General features: G+C 46.4%; 1 protein-coding gene across 12 annotated transcripts in view; it reads right to left on the bottom strand.

The window, feature by feature from the left end:
- Nucleotides 1–21869, bottom strand: part of BIN1 (bridging integrator 1) — an 88750-nt gene that overhangs the window by 35841 nt on the left and 31040 nt on the right. For 6 of the 12 annotated variants that reach the window (XM_030951876.1, XM_030951883.1, XM_030951877.1 and 3 more), the window contains exons 2-7: nucleotides 15599–15679; nucleotides 11025–11079; nucleotides 10491–10585; nucleotides 8570–8665; nucleotides 4633–4740; nucleotides 1864–1956 (exon numbers count right to left, since the gene is read on the bottom strand). In XM_030951876.1, coding sequence (XP_030807736.1) covers nucleotides 1864–1956; nucleotides 4633–4740; nucleotides 8570–8665; nucleotides 10491–10585; nucleotides 11025–11079; nucleotides 15599–15679 — 528 coding nt within the window. The remainder of the gene's footprint in view (nucleotides 1–1863; nucleotides 1957–4632; nucleotides 4741–8569; nucleotides 8666–10490; nucleotides 10586–11024; nucleotides 11080–15598; nucleotides 15680–21869) is intronic. The other 6 variants (XM_030951878.1, XM_030951886.1, XM_030951880.1 and 3 more) reach the window with 1 other exon arrangement.

Raw genomic sequence — 21869 nt, 5'->3', positions numbered from 1 at the left:
CTTGAAATCACACAAGTGTAAAAACTGAAGCCTTTTTTTCCTGTCTACTAATGTTTGTGAAGGCAAGCTGGAAAACCTACAGGTTGAGAATAGAACTCATGTTCTTTGTTAAGGGTTTTTTTTTTTGTTGTTAGTCTCCAACCAAAAGTAAAACTAAAATAAAGAAAAAAAACAAAGAAAAAAACCCCAAATACTTACACAAAGAGAAACAAAAAATTAGGGTCGGCAATAGCATTACTTAGCAGAGGAATAAAAGGGAGTGTTTTGAAAATATCTGTGGTCACCGAATAGATTAATACCATGTACTGGGAGATTAACGCCCCCGCAGCACAGTGGCTGGAAAGATTACACAGTCCCTCGCACGTGCTGTAGGGCAAAGTGACCCAGTCAAATTATGGAGTGACTCTTGGTATCCTGTCTAAGATCCATGGGCAATGGATGAGGGGGCACTCACAGGAACTGCCTCTCTGGACAGTCTGTGCATGCTGCTATTATAGCAGTCATCACAGCCAAGCCCGAGAAAAGGAAAAATGCCCAAGAGCTGATTGATTTATTTATTTATTTGTGACTTGAGGAACTTCCCATACCTGTTTTCTAGTCCTCCAGAAAAACCACCAGTCAAACAGACCAGTCAAGAACCACAACTGTGCAGGTAGCTCCCAGCTGGGCCAGCAGAGGCACAGGAAAAGCCCCCAGGAGGCTGCCATGTGTCCTTCTCCTTTCAATCTAGAATGAATACATACTTCCTCCCTTTGCTCTGCATCCTAAGCAGGGCTGCTAACAGCTGTTCTTTTCCCAAGCTTTACTGATGTGGTAATGGAGTCTTTTCCCTGATCCAAAGTCATAAAGTGACTGTGAAAACCCAGGGGCTTCATAAGGTGAGAGGTGTTTCTAAACTGCAAATCATTCCATGGACAAGGAATGTGAAAACACAGGAGCATTTGAATGAGAACAGATGAGCTCACCAGGAACTTGTGAGGAGGTAACTGGTGCTCTCCCAGTCTGGGTAAGGATTTATTACCCCGTGCTCATTGAAAGCATTTTCTTCTCACTGACTGTCTTCTGACAACTCCCTCTTGTCCCTTAAGGTGTTCCAACTGAAACACTGATCGAGATTCCATCAGAAAGCCACACTTGTATACAAGTAGGATTGAAATTTTTCTTCCCTGCAGTTCCTCTGAGCTGCTCATGTCTCTCAAGATGCTATAACCTAAGTTCTGCCAGATGACACCACCTTGATCTCAGCCTATTCAAATATGTCACACAGGGTACAAATTGCCTGATCTGGGCCCATCTCTTGTCCTGTGCAGATCGAAATTGTATCTAAAAATGGCTCTTTTAAACCACAACAGCCAGGACAGTGCTCATTTGGGAATATCACAGGAGAATGTTGCAAGCTAACTCAGCAGCCACAGAAATCACAATGTTATTTTTTTGTGGCTTTAGTCAAGGACATGAATCAATAGGCCAATTTTTCAACATTTCCTTTTTTTTTTTTTCTGAAAGAGCAAAAATAAAAATTGACTGCTTCTCTTAGAGCAAAATGGAAGCAGTAATTGGAGGAGCTTTGTACTACATCACCCTCTGCCTCAGAGTTATTCCACAGCCTTTCTTCATCCACATTTCCTCTCAGGGGGAGAAAACAACAGCCCAGTATTAGCACACCTGACTAGAAATCAGTCGGGCAGGCACAGATTCATTCACTGGTCAGCAACTTCCCCGTGCCCACGGTGGCTAAGGAGTGTCAAGGACACACTGATCAGAGAGGACTAGAGTGAACGTTGCCTAGAGATTACTTGCAGGGTACAATCTAGAGCCCAAAATAGCACATGCAGGGTTAGAGCCAGGTAGATCAGCAGTCACCTGATTTCGGAGCAGATTAGTTTGTGCAACGAGGTGAGCTTGTAGCTTCCCTTGACACCACTGAGGCGCAGCTTTCTCAAGCAGCGAAACAGGCTGGGGGAGGGAGCATGTTTGAGTGGGAAAAAAAAGAAAAACAAATAAACAGAGAACAAGAGAGACACAAACATACATCTTTTAGGATAAAAAAAATTAAAATCACAACAGAGAGTGTATTTAGAGGCTGGGCCAAACCAGTATCACCAAGGCGAGAGAAAAAAAACAAACATCCCGGGACTGATCAGTTATGAATCCTTTGAAGCATGCCAAGTTTAGCAGTAATTAATGTTCCCATGTGGGCTGGATACTGCAGACCAGCCAGGCAGCTGTAAGAGCAACAGATACAGTTGTTAGTGACCTAGCACACAGACAACCCTACTCCAAGGCATGGCTGTGAAGTTGGAGCTCCTTAAAGAGAGGTCGGGATTAATTAACCATCATAATTATTTGCATGCAACAGCTGAAAGTCCACAGTGATTTATTTTAATAGCAGGATGTAAGTTTAGCAATAAGTGGCAGGGGTCCTGGGTGGGAAAAGAACATCCATATATTAGAGAAGAATAAAAGAGACCATGTAGTGCCAAAAAGTATTTGCACTGCTGTTTCTGTTACTATACCATGAAAGCTTAATCAAATCAGTTCCCACTTGTATCCTGTGGCAGAAACACGATTTCTCTCTCCTAGGGGTCTGTCATCACATTCCAAAGTAACTTACACTGGAACAACCCTACTGCAAAGGTCACAGGAGCACAACTGCAGGCACAGAAACAGAGAGGTGAACTACCTCCAGCAGCTGAGTGCACACTGAGCCCAGGCTGCTGCCCACAGCCCTGCAGAGCTGTGTGACTGCAAATGCCAGATCCCAGGCTGGGCAGTGAGAACTGCCCCCTTGGGAAGGCCATACACACATACCTCCCATCTTTGGGACTTGCTGCTCCCATCTTGGCAGGATCAGGACAGTGCAATGTGTCACATATTATCCTGTGCATGGGCTTATGGCCTGAATTCCAGAGGGTGGAAACATCTGATCCAGTGCAGGCTTTGGATAATGAGAAGAGTTTGGTCAGGTACTGAGACCCCTTCACAGGCTCATGAATAGAGCACCAACTCCTAACTCTCAATATTTCACTCTTCCAATTGCACTTTTTTCCATACCTGTTGTATCAACTTAGCTGAACATTTGGGGCAACAGTGAGTGCAGCAGTGATAAAGGCAGCCAACCTCTGCTGCAGAGCACCAGGTACCAACTTGAGTAGATCAACTCCTACAAAACCATTTGGCTTTATCTTATATTGCAGATCCCACTGGCATGCACCAATAAAATAACATGCCCCAGGGAAATTCTGCTCCTACCCCAAACACAATGAATTACTGCTTTGAACTGAAGGCACAACCAGCTGGGCCTCATGCCTTGCATACAGAATCAAGACTTGCTTTGCCACACAAGTGATGCAATGACACTTGGGCCATCAATCTCTCTCCCCTTTTGTCTGTCAAGGTTAATCACAGCGCATGCAGCGCACTGTAGATGACTGATGACTTGCAGGTTAACAATAAAAGCACTGTGGCCACTAAATGCACATTTTTCACTCAGAGTAGGGATACATCTTAATTTCTCCTACGCAGGAAAAACACCAGCATCTCTTACATAGCTCATATTCCCCCCTACCAGAAATAACCCTAAGCAAAAGATGACAACTCTTGTCAGCCTGGTTAAAAGATACAGATCCAGGGTTTTTCTTTCCTCTACTGCTTCTACCCTGAGGAGTCACAATTTACCATGGCCCACACTGAAGAGAATAAAAGATGTCTCCCCAGCCCTGGACTATTCTGTTTTGTCAAGAAGTGTCCTGTGAAGGGAAGCACATGGATTCAAATACACTTAGGGTACAAGAAGAATTCATAGCTCATTTTAGGGACAGTATTCAATCCATCCACCTACTCTAGAACAAAATTAGCACTATCACCTTTTTTTCTGCTACCTTAAAAAAATGTAAATTTTATTTTTAATTAAAATAAATCTCATTAAAAATAAAATCCTTCACTTGACTATTGGGCAAGCCCTGGATCAACCTGTTTAGAGGCAGGAAAGAAACCTGACAAGAAAAAATTCTTATTTTTCTGCTTTCAGCCATATTTATTATCCAGTAATTACGACCAACAGACAATAGAATGCATTCATCAAGTGAGCACAGAGTGCATTTCCATCGATGTACTTGTAATTCGCACTCCTAAGGCTCTCTCTCCTAGGACATCAGAGGGCTTCACAAACACAACCAACTTCAAGTAACACTGAAACATTCTTACCACTGCTCTAGGATGGGGAGAAAGTCCCAAGAAGCGGACAAACTGTAACATATTTCTGGAGCACTGCAAGATTTTGCTTCCCCAAGGGGCACACCAGCTTTTTAGTCAGAGGTTGTTGGTCCTGTGCATGTGACAAACCCATGCCCAAGCATTTGGCCACCAAGACATGAAGACTGATGATGGTGGACTGAACCAACCCAACAGAGGCCATCCTGCCTTCCAGGAAAACTAAACAAATGAGAAGGAAATACCTAGCAAAACCTCACCAGTTCACAACACCTCAATGCTCTTAAAGGTCCTTTCCACAATGAATGAATTCTATGAAAACACAATGAACAGGTACAGGTGAACTTAAAAGCTGCTCAGTTGGCAAATGCAGAGCTCCCAAAAAGAAAGGAAGGCAGCATATCCTCCTGATTCCTTTACCTTTGCAATTTTGGTTTCATCCTTCTTCTTTGCAGTTTGCAGGGCTTCAAAGTGGTGCCTGGCACTGTCGTAATCCACAAGCTTCCTTCCTCGCTTCGCGATACGAGACTAGAAAGATGGAGAGAAGAGTCACACCAATCTTCCCCAGCAGCCAAAACTGCAAAGCCTCCCAGGAAAAAAACCCTCCCAACTTCCAGAACGCCCCACACTCTGCCCACACAAGGACTCTCCCTGGATCCTCCACACAGGAGGAGGCCCTGGGAGCCACTGTGGCAAGCACCATTTCAGAGGGAGCACCTCAGGAGGAGAGAGGAGCCATCAAGGGGAGGTGAAGGGATCCAGCCAACAGGCCCCACCTCTGGGTGACATGTGTGTTTTCAGAACCTCAGCTCCACTGCTTCCTAAGCCCCACCATGTGCCTGCATCCTACATCCTTCATTTTTTTTTATTATTATCCTTCCTGAGGGCAGCAGCCTGTCTCTAACTAACCAGCTCACTAGTTAGTGTGAAAGCCTGAGAGATTAAGTTCAACAAAAGGCATTTCTGCTGCCAGCACAGCAAAAGCACTCATCCACATGCTCAGGATATGCCATGGACAGCCTTTTGGACCCTGTGACAGAAGCTGCAGACAGCAGTGACTGCCAAAGGCAGAGGTCTGCTGTCACCAGCATTCAAGCAAGGGAAGCGCAAGGGAAAACTTGCAGCACTGGGTCACCAACACACAACACTGAAGCCAAAACAAATACAAGGAGGGTGCTGACTGTGTACCAGACTTAGATTCATGAATGGAGTCCTGACAAATCCATGGTTGAGAATGCAGGACAGACAGTCAGGCCTGTGGCCTGATCCTGTGTCGAAGTGAGGAGCCTAAGGCTCTCTCTCAGCAGGGCTGCACTTTATTGAGGCTCTGGCCCACTGGGTTTCCCTGGTTTAGGAACCATCCATCCCCCAGTCCCCAGCCCCCCACACTGCCTGCAAACACCCCAGACTATCTGGGTTGGAGCACACACCTTCCCAGCCTCACCATAACACTTCCCCCTGGATCAAAGAGCCTGGACCAGCGTCAGTAATCAGCAGCCCAGAGACAGGCTGGATAACAGAGGGAAAAGCCATGGCAAAAAGCCAGGAGCATTTCTAATTAACCACAAAACCCAGGGACATAGTGCAGAACGAGGAACCGGCACTGGGATTTACTTGCAGAAGCAGAACCCCCTTCTCTGCTGCCTTGGCAGGGAGCTGTGGTTTCCTCTCCCCAGGCTCCTGCAGATACGCTGCAGAGCCACGCTCAGGGCTGATCTGTGCCAGAGCTGCTCACACACCTCCCACACACGCTGCTCTGCTCCTCCAGCAAACACTGCTGCAGCTCTGCGTGAGTCACAGCAGAGCTGCAGGGTCTCAGACATGCACACCCAAACTCTCCTCTAAATGCTCAGCTCACTCCAAGAAAAGAGTCACGAAGAAGCTGAGCCACCCCACAGCCGAGGTCACTAGGAGACACCTCCCAAATACCACACTGCCAGCCAGGAGACAAGGTATTGGAGGGGCTTCCAGCTGCACAGCAACCTGATCTGCAGGTTAATGCATCTTACAAACACAGCAGAGGAAACATGACCCCATCTGGGATTGAAGAAATACCACTTTGCCCCCAGGTCAGCCTGGTAGAGACAGCTGGAATTCTCCCCACCTCTGACACGGCCACACAGCCACAGTTTTCAGGCTACCCCACCAGGAAGTTGGATTCAATGTCACCCACCTTTCAAACAAAGTCACTGCTCCATGTTTATGCAGCTCCCAAACTTCTAACACCCACCCCCCTGTTTCCTACAGGAGTACAGGGAAATGCTGCAAGGTGCAGACACACAGGGTGAGAGCCCTCCTGGAGTAACCACTGAGCACACCACTGCCAGTGATGGCACACGATCCTTAGAAAGGCTCAGGGCTCCATTGTTTGACTCCAGGACAGCTGCAGGGACCCCCATCACCCAAATGTAACAGCTGAACTCCAGCAGACTTCACTACTTTGCAACAAATTCATCCTAATTTGAGCCTCCTTAAAAAAACAAACAAACAAACTCAAACCATCACAAAAAAATTTTGCCCTCCACACCCTTCTCTACTGATATTTTGTTTTACAGCTAGTAGAGCACCAGTTTTAGTGCTAGACAGAAAATCCCCAATTCCACAGCTATTCAGAACTTGGGCTGTAGTTTATCTTCTCTGGCCTCATGTAGAGACCTGTACTATTATTGTACATTGTGCAAAACCAACAAAAAACTCACTCAGAAATATTAAATGTTATGCAAGAAGAGTGCTACTCCAAGAAGTACAGACACTGACCTGCAAAGAAAGTTTAAAGTACTTTTTCAAGTTAGAGAAGATGGAGAGGTCTTGTTCAGGGGTTAACATCCAACACTGGATAAATTATTTTCTTTAACACACAAAATTCCTTACTAAAGGCATGCTCTGTTTTCGCATTCCTGCTGTGGATCCCTTTTCAAGTCCAAAAAATCCAAGGGAATTTTTACAGCCCCTCAAGTAAAGATTGATTGAGAACATGCTAGAATGTAACAAAAAAAGAACACATGCATGATCTAACTCATCACACATTTTAATTACTAATGCTATTAATAAAAACAGGCCTTTTCACAACAAAATTAAAATCATCTCTCTATTAATCAGCTTAATGCCAGAATTCCAGGAAAAGCAGAAAATTTCATTTTGTGGAAAACAAAAACCAGAAAACTAATACCACAACAACAAAAACCAACTCAAATATTCTGTAAGCTACATAAGACTGGAGCACTTTTTTTTCCTGCAAGTCTCAAGAACACTACTTCTTTATGTGAGGCCCAGCTATACTTCTGTACAGACACAGCAACGTTCAACAACTGATAAAATGTGATTTGGATCAAAGCAGCGCCAAAGCCTGAGTCCACAGCAAGCCCAAAGTAAGGCATCCTGCTGAGGAAGCAGCACAGGGTGCACTTTGACTGAAGCCCGTGGCATCACACCCCAGAGAGATCAGCCCTACAGCCTCCAGGGGGTGGAAAGCCACTGCCCTTCCCCACTCCAGACTTCCAGGGGCAGAAGAGGCTGGAAAAATGAAGCAAACCCAGGGAGTCCCAGGAGACAAGGACGCTGCTGTTCAGGGCTCATTTTACAAGCCTGTGACCTGCCCCCATCTGATACAGCACGATCCTCCTGAAGCAATAAATATTGACCAAGGTTTTAAGAGACATGTGCTGGGGAAAGCGCTGCTTTCACTGGAAAGGAGTCAAGCTGATATTTCCCATATGGTGATATCATTACTAGTGCTTCCGTATGGTGAAGACATTTCCTGCAAAACATCCAAATGAATAGAGAGGAGATAGTTGTGGGGGAAGGGAAGGTCACAGGCCAGCATTCAAACCCTGGTCCTTGGACACAATCTGTCCCAAAAAGACACCTATCCAGCACTCTCCCTTCCCTGAAAAAAGCTGGGTACAAGCACAGCAGGACCTCAAGGACTCACAGAAATTTGCCTTCCACACCAGCCCCTACTCATAAAGTACATTTGGCACTCACTGCTTCCTCCATGTTTTCTACTTACAAGGAAGTTATAAGACAAAAGGACCAAAAAGAGAGATTGAGATCTTCTGAGCTATTGCTGACACTGCCTCCCTGCACTCTGATGCAATAGGGAATTTCATGGATCCTCCTGTTTCACACTTACATTTTCTCTTCAGCATCTTTCCCTGGATTATTCACTCTTGTTTTAAGCCCAAAATTAGAACAAGACATTTTCAATTAACCCAGAGCTGCAGAGATCTTGGCTGCTTTTAAAGAAGACCTTGGACAAGCCCATCACACACTCTCCAAAAGCAGATATAAGAAATTGATCTTCAGAGCTTTTATCTGCTGCAAGTCTCTAGATCAAATAGTTGCAAGAGAATCTTACTTTAATATCTGGAAATTGGCCAAGGTATGTATCCATGGTCAGAAGTGCTTGATCCACCAGCTTCTGATGGAAATCTGTCCACAGGAGATCATTGTTCTGAAAAACAAAAGTAATGAGTTAACTATTAAGAACACAGGGCTCCACACTTCTGCTTTTCTCTGTGAGTGCTACAGCCAACAATCTTGGGCATTCAGAGCTCTTAAGAAACAGTAAGTTCTTTGGAAAACTAATGATAACAGAGATCCTGGCAGAAATGACAAAGCCTGATGCTGCTAATTCTGGTGACCTCTCCAAGGACAAAGTGCCTTTGAAGCCCTATCTTTCCCCTGCAATGTTAAACTCAAATCTGTACAATGGAAGGTGACTGCCAAGCTGGTTTTGCCTCCTTCTCCCAGCAGCTACAAAAAGGGACACCTGACACCACAAGGCACCATTTTCTGTTATTCATTACAATACAGCTTCCTGGAGAATCATGGACAACAGAAAGCTACACTATCAATCTTCAGCCCTCACACCTCCTGCCTCCATAGCTCAATGGAAGCCACAGCCAAGGCTTGGACCCTGAGCTGTGCCCACTTCATCCTTGACCTTAGCTCAGGCACAGCAACTTCGTATCAACACCTTGGATTAGGTGAAAATTACCCTCTCTCCTGTTTTTCCACATGAACAAAGGGTTTTGGCTAAAACATTCAGGAAATATTCCCGCTTCGCGCTTTTTATTTAGCAGGAATAATTCTCCTCTCTCACCTGTCTTTTCACAAGCAAAATATAAACCAGGAATTAAAGGGGATGGTGGGAAGCTGGAAATATTCTTGACAGACCCAAAGGGTAGCTACAGTTAGATCTCAGGATTCATGTCCCCTTTGATGTCTCTGGCTCGAATTTTCTAAAGGGTCAGTCTCTCAGAGGCACCACAGTGGCTCACAAAAAAACAAGGCCAACAGAGACTGTGAAGTCAAACCAGCTGCAATACAACTCCATTATTTACTGTAACAGTGCTCCCTAATGCAAAGTTTCCATGTTAATGAAAAAACTGACCTGGAAACGTTCAGATTTTATTTGAGTTACCTGTTTTGAAGTCATTATTTCCTGGACAAGATACAGATGTTATTTCAGGTGAGATTTTCTGCAGGGGAAAGAAGGAGAAGGAAAGACTCCTCCTCCTGGCTCTCCTGTTTACTCCTTCACCACTTCTCCAATGGCACAGACAGCTGCAGATAAGCCCAGTCCTGCAGCCTCATGGCAAATGAATCCAGAGAGCTGAACTGCCGCAGCTGCTGCTCAGCAGAACAGCTGAGCAAGAGAGCAGAGGCTGCTGCCTCCAGCTGGACCCACCCCAGGCACGGGCCAAGGGGACCCAAGCTGCCAAATGCCAGGCTGTGCCCTGAGCTCCGCAGAAAACACCTGGGCAAGCTGCACAGGCATCACCTCGCCAAGGGATGACAACACCAGCAGTGAGGGGTGACACATGGCTCAGCCAAACAAGGGAGCAACTGGAACAAGGCAGCTGGTGGTACAGCCATGAGGGGTTGTGGCAGCTACACAACTGGCTGCTCTGAGAGCTTTAGCCAAAGTTTTATCTGCCCCTTTCTCTTACACAGAACATAGGCAGTACACCCAGCTGGCCCTGCTGAGTTTCTCTTGGAATCCTCTGTCCCCATTTAGCCACTCTGGGGGGAACAAACAGCCTCTGGGTATAAGTGTACAGTTCTGTGTCATGTACAAGCATTTGGCAACAAACTCCTACAAAAATACAGGGCACATCCTTCCAGCCTTCATTTCTTCACAGTGCTGAGTTTGTCTCCAATTCTTCTGCAAAGTCATATGCCTGAAGAAACGTGGTGCACAGACATGGCTTCCAAAGCTCTTCTCTGCTGACAGAGCAAGTCTGGACATCCCCACATCCTGGACAAAGTCTTACCTCTGCTATTTTATTTGTGTCATCTCTCCCAGGCCAATCTGGCTCATAAACTTCCTGCAAACACTCTGTCAGCTTCTTGGAGGCCTCGTGCATAGCTAGGAAAGAAGAGGGAACTGTTCAGACAAAGAAGAAAATAATGTGTTCCTCACAGTTTAACCCTCGCCCTGAGGAACAGAGGCACAGGAGCATCACAAGAGATGCTGAGCTCTTACTTACTAAACGTCTGACCCTTGATGACACGGAGATGGAAGGTAAGCAGAGGGAGAAAGGAACCAAGGGTGCAGCTGCATCAAGCCCTTTGTGTCCCTCCTCCCCTAGAAGAACATGTGGAGGTCCATCTGCTAAGACATCACCACATGTTTGGCACCAAAGCACAACCCCGTTCCCAGCTGGTCCCAAAGGATTCTGAAAGATTCCTCCCCTAACAAAGCTGCAACTCATGCCTGGGGAAACAGCAGGGAGGGGAAGGCTGCAGAAACCTCACTGGGAGGCAAGCACTGGAGGGGAACAAACCTCAGCTGGTGCAGACCTTACCTTTGACAGAAGCCAAGTAAGTCCGGAGGTCCTTCTGCAGCCTCGTGCCTTCAGACTGCCAACGTAAGGAGATCACCAGTTATTCTCTCAGCTAAGGAGAGACTGTAAGAAGCACTCAAGCATTTCTAACTAAAGAAAACTGGTCTTGCAGACAGGCTACACACTAGTCCAGTGATCACATTAAACTTCAAGCCATCACGTTTTTTGTATTTTTCTGCTCTGTGTTCTAGGAACTTCTAGGACTTTTGCAGCAAATGTAATCATAACTCCTCTCCTCTTGTACTCTCTTTGGGTCAGTTCCCAATGCTTCCCCAGACCAGAAGACTTTATTTGTAAAACTGGCCAGCTTTTTCCAATCCCTCATTTCCTTTGCTGATGGCAGTAGGAAAAGAACAAATGTGAACTCATCCAGAACTTTCGAGGCATGGAAAACAATTCGGGCCATGCTGCTGGAAGCAGATGGATTTCTCACAAAGCTATGCTATCACTGCCACTTCCAACAGCTGGGCAGATTTAGCCTCTGCTTAGAGAGCACAGCTGCACTGGGAGCACAAAGGATCTCAGCATGAGCTCAGTTGAGACAAGAGGTGCCTGAGTGGTGGGAGAGCTGATGGGAAACATCTGCTTTTGAAGTCAGTAGCTCCAAGGCAGCTGTTGAAGATGTCCTGTGAGCTCCCAGTCTCTGGAGTTGGCTTCAGCTGTCAAAATTCATTATGCTGGGGTGCCCCCTCAATGGGGCACAAACTGGGAAGGAGGAAAATGACAGCAGGCTGTGAGGTGCAGTGGTCTCTTTTCTGCATTCTTGTTTTGCAGAAGATATACAAAGTCCCACCAATGGATACATTATCATCCTGCAGCTGTATAATTTTTAAGAATTACTAAATTTAAACTCACAATTTGGAGGTTATCAAAAACTATCAGCAGGGAAAGTCCTCTGCAGAACTTGCCCACTGCAATGTCTGGAGCAGTAACATTCAAAACTGTAGCATCTAAAATCAGAAGCCACTTCTAAAATTGTGTCCATGCTTGCCCTAATCCTGCCACAGCAGCAAATGACACAAGCCAAACTCAGAACTCTTCAAGTCTCAATACCCAGTTCCAAAGTCATGGAGACAAAAGTATCCTCTGAGCAGAAAACCAGCAGCACAATTAAATGTCTAGTCAATATTTTTAGATAGATCACCTGAAAAACCTACAAGGCAGGGCTGAAAACTGGAGCATGCAATTGCAGCACTGCAGAACCAGCCTTCTGTGCTCTCCAGGCATCCTCACCAGTGGTGCTGCATCCTGCAGCTGGAATGCTCTCAGTCACCTCTTGCTGATGTTTAAAACTCAGCTGTGCACATTTGACATCTGAGGGGGCAGGAGGTAATGTCCTGTTCCAGATTAGATTAATGTAAGGCTGGAAGAGCAGACTGTGTAATTACAGGGAGGGGAGGCACTGAAGCAACAGCTCCAGGTAAGCCCCCTCTCAGTAAAACTTTAGGACAGAACGCGAACAACTGGTGGGAAGCTCCACCCTGGGGTACCACAGGGAGGCTGTTAAGCTTGTTTTGCCACATAGGGCTGAAATGGAAACTGCTGGGTGTGAAGGGTTCTTGTCAGGGAAGAAACCCTCTCTCTGAGCTACTGACCGCAATGGGAACCTGCTCTGTGACAGCAAAGGTCCCCAGTGCCTGCCCTGCAGCAGGGGCTGTGCCCACCACAGCGTGGTGCAGGCAGAGGTGGCTGCAGCCCATGCCAGCAGCAGCTTCCCTCTCGTATGCTCGGTGTGAAAGGTGTAAACCAGCCCAGAACTTCCACACAAGGGGCAGCTCATGAAGCTTATCAAAACCCAGCAGCTCTGCCAGGCAGAAACAGACCTGGTGCCAGGTGTAAGAGCTGCCACCAGCCTCAGTGTCCCTCCAGTGAGTACTTCAGCACAGGGCAAGAGAAGCCAAAGCCTGGCACACCTCAGGCAGGGGCTGAGTTGCACCTTTACAGGAGGACTCTTGCTCCCAGGTCAGCATCTGGGACAGATCCTCGTGCCAAGGACTGAACACAAGTGACGCTGGGAAAGGGAAGGAGGAGGAAACCTTCAAATGGCCATTTGGGAAGGTTAACAGCCAAAGAATCTCCATGAGGGAGTAGTGAGGGGCAGTTCTGCTGCTTGTCAAGCCTTCAGGAGACACAGGCAAGCCCTGCACCTGCATGGCTGTGTCCAGCTCTTTTGCCACAAAGCAAATCCATCTGAGCCGAAATGTTCATACCATTCAGGGACCTCAGAGTGGTGCTCTTAAATGAACCTGATGGACAGAGAGTTAGGAAGTGCAATGCCCTCCCTTATGTCCACTCAGCCACTATTTGAGAGAACCACAAACACCTTGGTTGAAAATGATTAAGTCATTTTTTAGACCCGCACTCCATTCCTCAACAGACCACACACAGAAACATGTGTCAAAGTGGTCCAGCACAGTCATTAGAGTCAGAGGAGCCTCTAATCAGCCAGTGAACAAGGTCACTGCCTGCTCACACCCTGGCCAGCTCCACAAGAGAGCAGCGCTGTTCTGTCACCAGCCTGCAGCAAAAGTCAGCTTTCCTCCAGACTTCCACTCCCCACTGGAGCAGAGTTTGCAATGAAAGGTCACAGAAATCTCAAAGATAACTATACTACACACACCTTATACATATAAAAATATAAAGAAGTATGTATATATGTATATAAGGCAGATTTTTTTCTTCTCCTAGCCATCAGCTCTGGATATCCTAAGAATCCAGCTAACTCACACTCATAGTTTGCCCTGTAAAACAGGCATTGTCTGCATTTATTTTAGTAACAGGGAAACTGAAGGTCTAAGCAAAACCAGCAGACCCCAAGCAGCAAATGCAGAGCAGCCCCCAGCTTCTTTCATTAATTATTTGGGGAATTTAGTTCACAGTCTGCTCCACAAAACAGGAAAAAGAATTCAGATGTAAGGGATACAAGAGGCAGTGCTTCTTAACAGGCTCCTCACTGGAACTCATGGCTTTAGAAACGGAAAAAGCCACCCCAGAGAGTCACATCTAGAAATGTAGATTTGAAGTTTTTGTATTTCTCATTTATAAAGGTTATTTCTTAATTGATTAAAAATTATACCAAAAAAGTCACATCTGGTAATGTGATGTTGTCAGAAAGCACTCAAAATGTATTCTGCTGTGTACAAGAAAGTATCATCGCTGGACATGCTGCAGGCATGCTGCATGAACTTCTGGAGCAATAGCTGCTATTGCTGCCAAGAGAAGGAGCATTAGTGTCCAGGAATCTGCAATCAGCTCTGGTTACACATAAGTCAAAGCCAGACTGAAGGATTTTCATTACATTCAGCTGTGGCAAATCCCTGCTCAGCTGGTTTTGCGACACAACCACATCTGCTGGGTCTCAACAGACACGATGCAGCTGCCACTAACAGCTCTAGAAAAAAGGTCCTAAATGTGTCAAGCCACAAAAGAGTAACATTTATTCAGCACCACCTGAGCTTAGCTGTGGCACACATTTCCTGCCACAAAACAGAAGCAATGCTTCCCCCATCAACAAGCACCAGCAAAATCCACAAGGTAACTGGTGTTTTCCCTTCTGGGAGGCTGAAGGCTCTAGATAAAAAATAAAACACACCCAGCTGAAGATTGAAACCTACTGCTGTGGAAGTAGGAGGGTGGGGGAAAATTGCTGCACTGTTAAAATATTTCTGTGCCCTAAAATATTGGGGATGAGGCAGACACACAGAAGAATAATGACTCAGGCCTGACACAGTGATTGTGCAAGCATGGGGAGGAAGTCAGATTTAGGTCTTAGCCATGGAAGGATGTTCCCTTTTCACCATTTGCTTTCTTTGTCTCTTCTGCCCTACACTGTGCTTGGGAAACTGAAACTGCCTTGTTCCATTTTATTTTTTTATTTCTAATCTGTTTCCCAACCTATCCCTCGTTCAGGGACACAATGTTGCTCTTATATCTCTGCTTCCAGCAGAGCAGCAAAAATTACATTACAAAGCAGCTGCTAACTGAAGAAAGTGTTCTGCTCAAGCTATTTCTTTTTCTAAAACTGGGTCTAGAACAAGCATTATTTTTACTGATCTCTTCATTATTTTTACTGATCTCTTCACTCTCGTGATCAGCGACAGGACTGAGGAAACAGGATGAAGCTGAGGAGGGGAGATTTAGGTTGGGTATCAAGAAAAAGTTTTTCACCCTGAGGGTGGTTGGGCACTGGGACAGGCTCCTCAGGGAAGTGTTCACAGCACCAAGCCTGACAGAGCTCAGGAAGCCTCTGGACAATGCTCTTGGCACATGGTGTGACTCTTGGGGTGTCCTGCACAGGGACTCGGACTCATGATCCTGATGGACCTCAGCACGCTCTATGATTCTCCCACTGATTCCATGAAAGGGATCCTGGAAGTCACAATGTCACGTCTTGTAAGTGAGAAGTTATGAGTTATGGGTCACTTCAACAGGCCTGTGTCATTTTTTAATTTAATGGCCTTTAATTACATTGCAGCAGATGACTGGAGGCTAACACTGAAACCCAGGGTGCAATTACATATTGACAATTATCTTACCAGCTGTTTGTTGAAGTTTTGCACACACTGTTCAAACTGCTCATCTTTCGTTTCATCTGCTTTACCAAGCTTCTGAAGGACCTGCAGAGAGAGAGGAGAAAGGAGACTTTAAACACAGATATAAAAAGCAGAGAAAGAAACAGTTGCATGTTTTTGGTCCTGAGACCAAAGTTTAAAAATCACCCTTATTCTTCTGCTCAAGATTTTCAGAATATTTTTCCACACAGTCATAGTTTGAAAGCAGATTTAGAGATGAGTCAGGAAGAACTCGGACCCCTTACATTCTGCTGTACTACAGAGCATGGCTGAGGCTTCTCTTTCACTGATCTAATGTTGTTTTGCAGACAAGGCAACAGCAATCCAGTTATCTCCTGAACCAGCAAGACACAAACCACATCCCTAATATGCCTTTTGTTGTACAGTTACATTTTTCCTGATTTAACACTGGTGTCCAGTCCAGACAGGGTGGGGTTCTGCTCCCAGAACAGCTGGATTGGCCTCAAACACAGAGAGCTGTGCCGGGATCTCAGGGAGGGAGGGTGGCTGGAGCAGTGAAAGTCCCACCTTCTTTCCACCTTTTCTCACTCTGCACATGCTTGGCAAGGGCTGGCTGCTGAGAGCCACTGGGCACCTTATACCATTAATCTGTGTGACACCCAGGCCAAGTGTCACTTCTGAGAGTGTCAGCAGCCACCTCCCTGCACAGCACAGCTCCCCACAGCCTGTAAGAAATCCTTATCAGACTACTTCTCTTATCACCCTTCTCTCTTAGTTCCCTCTCCGTGCAGCTAAGTGGATTGCTCCCAGGCTTAGAACAAAGCAGCATTTCATGTTCTGGGCTGGCAGGTACATTCATCACAAGAGGTCTGGGCAAACCTGTGGAGGAGGGCAGCAGCTATTTGCCATGCCCCAAGCAACTCCAGCTGCAGGGAGACCGGGCTATACCCTGCAATTGGTTAAGGCTGATTATATCACCTCTCTGAATCAAAACTAAAACCTAACCATGCAAAAAAAAAAAAAAGGCAAAAAAAGCCTTGTCTCACAGGGACAGTGAAACCAGAGAAAAGCCCACCCAGCCCTCAGCCACAGGAGGTTTTGGTGAGCCACAGCTGAGCTAGAAAGGGAGCACCTCAACAAGAGAGGCAGCCCTGTGTGGAAAGGACACAAGTGCCCAAGAGGCAGAAAGCACTGGAAAGCTGGAGTGCCCCTTGCTCTGCTGAGCACAGCAGAACAGCCCTTTACCCACAGACCCCAGCTGTAAGTTCAGCCCCTTTTGGGGAAAAGGGGATTAAGGCAAAAAAAAGCAGGTCCCTGTTACTGACACCAGGTCTTCATGCAGACCATTAGTAACTGTGCCCAGACTGAGGGACTGCCAGAGAGCCATGACAGCCACCCAAACCAGTTTCCTCCAGCTGCCTTTGCTACCCATGGATCTTCTCAGAGAACACAGAGAGAATTTTTCCCCTGCAAGGCAGAGATCAGTCTTTCATGATTAGTCCCCAAAATGCAATTGAAAAGGATCATGCAACAGGATGTAGAATAGAATATTTTCAATTTGAAGTGACCTACAATAACAATTTAGTCCAACTGGCCATGCACCTACTGGCCCATTCTCATGGGTTTTTTATACTGTTGAAGTGGAGAACACCTGTTATGCCTATTTGGCTAATCTCAGTTTCTCTCTCCCCAATACATGAATGGATATTCCCATCTCACCCCTGACCACAGTAACTGACTATAGTGGAAGATGTGATAAATCAGTGCAGGCATTCAGCATCCAGCTCCTAAATCCCTTTATTTCAGCTGGGATTAAATGTCTAGGAGGGAATCACTGTTTCTCATCCTCCCTCTGTTCAACAGCTTGTCTTCACCTCCAGAAATTGCTGAGATATTCCAGTGTCAGCAAAAGGAGGGAAAAGGACACACAGACAGAGTGCCCTCTTTGTCACCAAGAGCTGAATCAAGGACCACCAGAATTTTGAGTACAACTTTCTACAGCTCAAATGCCAGCAACAAACACTGCAGCCACAAATGCCTAAGGTGCTTGGTAAATCTATCTACACAGCAGGATATAGACAGCATGAATATTCCCTTCTTCCTCACAAACCCATGGCATGTAAGAGCCTGCTGGAGAGAGAAGAGGCAACGTTGTTTGTACTGGCAGAGTCCTGTACACCAGACACCGGTGTCTCCTGTGCCCACCCACTCTAGCAAAGGGGAGCACATCCCACAGCAGCTCTGCTGCTGAGCTTACATCTTCCTCTGCCATGTCAGCAGGACAAGGATTCAGTATGGCCTCATCTTTCTCATCGAGTGGTATGGGCAACCTCCTCCAGATATTGCTCAGCTGCACTCCCCTAGGCTGGCAGATCTATGGAGCAGGGGTTTCCCACCTGCTGGATGACTTTCTAAGTGTCCAAAGAGCAGGCACACCAATAGCATCCATCACTGATGCAAGACGTAAATTCCAAAGATGAATTACGTTCTCCCTCAAAGTGCAGATCAATAGAATTACTGGAGATACAAAGGAAATTTTTACAAAGGGCAATGTCTGTCTGGCTATTCAAAAGATGTGATGCTTTCAGGCCTGGAGGGGAGGGAAGGAGAGCATTTAACTGGGAGGAATCTGGAGTATGTCACCAGGGTCAAAGACTCAGAACAGCCTCAGTGCTTCCTGCTGTAAAACACTGAGCAGCACTCACAGACTATTCATTATGGAGCCACATGCCTGCTCCCATCACATCCAAGGAGTTAATTTCCAGTTCTACAGCCCCTTGGGGAACATGCACACTTAGTCTGGGATCATCTGGCCAGCTGGGAAAATCTTGTTCCACTGTGCTGAGGTACTCTGCACAATTCCTGTAAAAGACGGGGCACTGCAAAGAGCTCTAACTCCCAGCCTATCTCTAAGGAAAAAGCTCCTGCTGTAACAGGAAAGCTCAGGTGAGGAGCAGCTCTGAATGAGAGAGGAAGAAGAAACCCTGTGTGATTCCACAGTGGTGACAAGGGATGGGTGAAACAGATGACTTGGGGATGCCTGCAGAGAAATAAAGCAAGGAAAACAAAATCAGGTACAAGAGAGAGCCTGTGAGAAATGAATCCCTGGCTACATAAAAAAAAAACCCTTTCTTGCTTCCTACACTACTCCCTATGTGGTAGATGAAGGCTTGTGCCCCATGTCTGCTGGCCCTATGGGCAAGCCCCAGCCATACAATGACCCCTTTTTTCACCTGCTATGGTGCAGCCGAGAGACAACAGCCCTGGCCTGCAGCAGGATAGTGATTATCTCCTCATAATGCTCTCCCTCATAGGCACATCTGCCCCACATGAGCAGCCCAGAGGTCAAACCCCAAGTCATCTGAGCAGCACAGAGACGGCGCCTCAACGCTGGCCCTCCAGCCTACTCCCAGCTCCCCCACCAAAGAGCTGTGCTGGCAAGTCACACTAACAAATCCCTCTGGACTCCCTGAACCAGGCAGGGATGGAGCAGCTGGCCCAGGGCGTGCTGCTGGCTGCAGACATGTCTGTGCTCACTGCTAATAACCCCTGAGCTCACAGGACAACTCCCCTCCCCAGGCTGGCACTGCCGTCATAGGTCAGGCTATTCCGGGTGAGCCGCGGCCGCTCCCTCCCTTCCCCTGCCACAGGTTGTAATCCTCCAGCTCACTGCAAAGCCAGATAAAGTTGGGATGGAAACTTCAGGCTCTTTGAGAGCTATTAATGGAGCAGATTTACCAGGGTAGGAGACAGGACTCCACCGCAGCTCCCAGATCTCAGGGCAGATCAGAGATGGTGTGATGTGTCAGCTGCTGTCTGGCGCAAACCACACCAGAAGCAGACATGGATCTGGCATTTCAGAGATTAAGCAGCAACCATGGCTTGGCTCCTTGGTCTGCCCTTGACCTCAGGAGTCCTGGCCCTGCATAAAGATAGGGACCATTGCAAGATGGTGCAAGATAGGGTGAAGGAGGGAATACTTTGTCTGAATCCCACAGAACACCTTGCAAAATGGATTTCAGAGGAGGCTCTAGTGTTGCTATGGGTTTCAGTCTTGATTTACTATGGCAGTAATATATTGATTTACTATGATTTATTGATTTACAGTGGCACAGACCAGCTACTGTAGAATGTCCAAAGAGAGCCAATCTCCAAATTCCACCCATGGAGCCTCAGTTTTTCCTGCATTTGAATAAACACAATAAGCAAAACAAGGAAACTCAAGAGTTCAACTGAAGTTTTAAAAGCAGTTTAAGAACCTAGAAGGCAAGATGCTATTAACAAATCAGTAAATAATCACATTCCTCTCATATCACACGTGTTTGTGAGCTGCTGTTGTGGACAGAACCATCTGCAGTAAATTCAGAATTGCTACACTTTGAGAAGTAACACAGAAGAAGTGAAAGGAAAATATGAAAACCCTCACACCAGAGGTGTGGCGTTTGCTAGCAATGGTCAGAGAAGGCATGAAATAGCCTTTGAAAACAGCAGCTGTTCCTGGCAAATTTGAACATTTGCTTTGGGCTATCCAAGTCGCAGGTTCTCCCCAAAGACCATTAGATTCACACAATGACTGATCATTACCTAAATACCACAACTTTTGTACAACTCAAAAGAAAGCACCTTATCTGGCTGCAGTTTACCCTTTTTTTCCCAGGTCTGTAGGGGTGGAAGCATTCCTGAAGGGCAAGCCCCACTCTGATCAGTACAGGGTATCCAGCGCTCTGCTTCAAGCACTGGGTGAGAAGGGAATGGAGATCTGGACATCAGCCCTGTGACCACCAGATTCTGACACAGAGCAGCAATCCCCAGTAAGGACAAACACTTGCTGGCAGTGCAGCAGCTGTCAGCACCAAGCAGCAGTATCAGCCCAACTAAAGTGCAATTCTGCTTTGCTCAAAAAAGCAACTGAAACCACATTTATGCTTTCTAATAAAGAAATATATGCCAGCTGCTTAATGCAGCCACAATCCTCAGTCAGCACTTTCCCTCACTCCCTTTTGAAATATGAATGCCACAACACAACAAAAGCCCTGAAACCCCAAATATTCTCAACACACCCCCATGAAGACTCATTATATGAGCCAATAACCTCGTAAAAGTCTACTTTGAATGGCATATGGGTCACCCAGGCCAAATACCAGTTTAGGGAGTGCAAGTGATAAGCAGGAAGACAATAAAATAAATGCATTTATTTTGTGGATCTCAAACAAAGCTAAATCTGGCTCTGAAACATATGCATTTAGAGTGGTCCAGCCCTGATGAAGGGGAAGTCATTAAGCTCACAGCCAGGGAACTTCAGCCCTAAGTCCACATCTTACTCCCCCCAGAGCATCAGAGAGGGGCAGCACTTACTGACATGGCCCCACTGCCCCTAAATCACTCCATGTCCTGACCTCCCCACCCCTTATCAAAAACACCTCTGACTGTTGCTGTGTCTGCCAACTCTAGTGCATAATCTCCAAGTACCAAATGGGCACTGAGCCAGTAACTACTGTGACTAATTTTGAATTGCAATAAATTGGCATGTGTCAATGGGTCAACCAGCAACAGAACAAACAGACCTTTGATGTCAGGCTGCTGCCTGTTATCCCATGGAAGACATTCTACTCAGAACAGGAGGAGAAGAAAATAGTGTCCAAGTCAGATGGAAAGCACAAAGCCATGTAACTTAATAAGGTACAAAAAGGAAGTTTCATAAGCTTTTTTAAGCCTCCTTTCTTCTGTGCCCAGATACAATGTGACTTGTTCACTGAAGTAGACTTGTGCTCATGGAATACTTGGGTTATTGCATTCAGATTTGGGCTGAAAAGCATGAGCAGCAGTGGGAATCTGCTCCCCCTCCAGCCCTCCCCAGGAGAAGGGCACGTCCTCCTGCCCTCCATGCCTGACTCCAGGCTGGTTTTGGGGACAGCCTGGCTTTCCTCATGCAAGCCTCACACAATTAAGTCTTTCTTTCAAACAACTGGACAAAAGAAGATGGGGGTGGAGAGGAAGAAACTCCAAACATATTAATGCTTAATTTTAAATTGAGGAAATTATTCCCATAGCCGAGCAATCACCAAGGCCCTTGGATCACCGGAAGATGGGAAAGGGCAATGTCAAACTTGGCACAGACAGAGCAGTTCTTGTTTGCTTCTTACTTGCTAACAAGGTTCAATAGATCCCACAAAGACAAGACATTGCCTCTGCTACAGGGCTAAGTGTTGGGAAATAAGGTTCCAATACTGCATTTTGTTAGCAACTTCCTGAATGACCTGGAAAAGCCATGTCT

This window comes from Camarhynchus parvulus, chromosome 7, assembly GCF_901933205.1.
Source record: "Camarhynchus parvulus chromosome 7, STF_HiC, whole genome shotgun sequence".
Classification (NCBI taxonomy): Eukaryota; Metazoa; Chordata; class Aves; order Passeriformes; family Thraupidae; genus Camarhynchus; species Camarhynchus parvulus.
The sequence above is the reverse complement of the archived record's forward strand: the minus strand, read 5'-3'. Positions and strand labels throughout refer to the sequence as shown.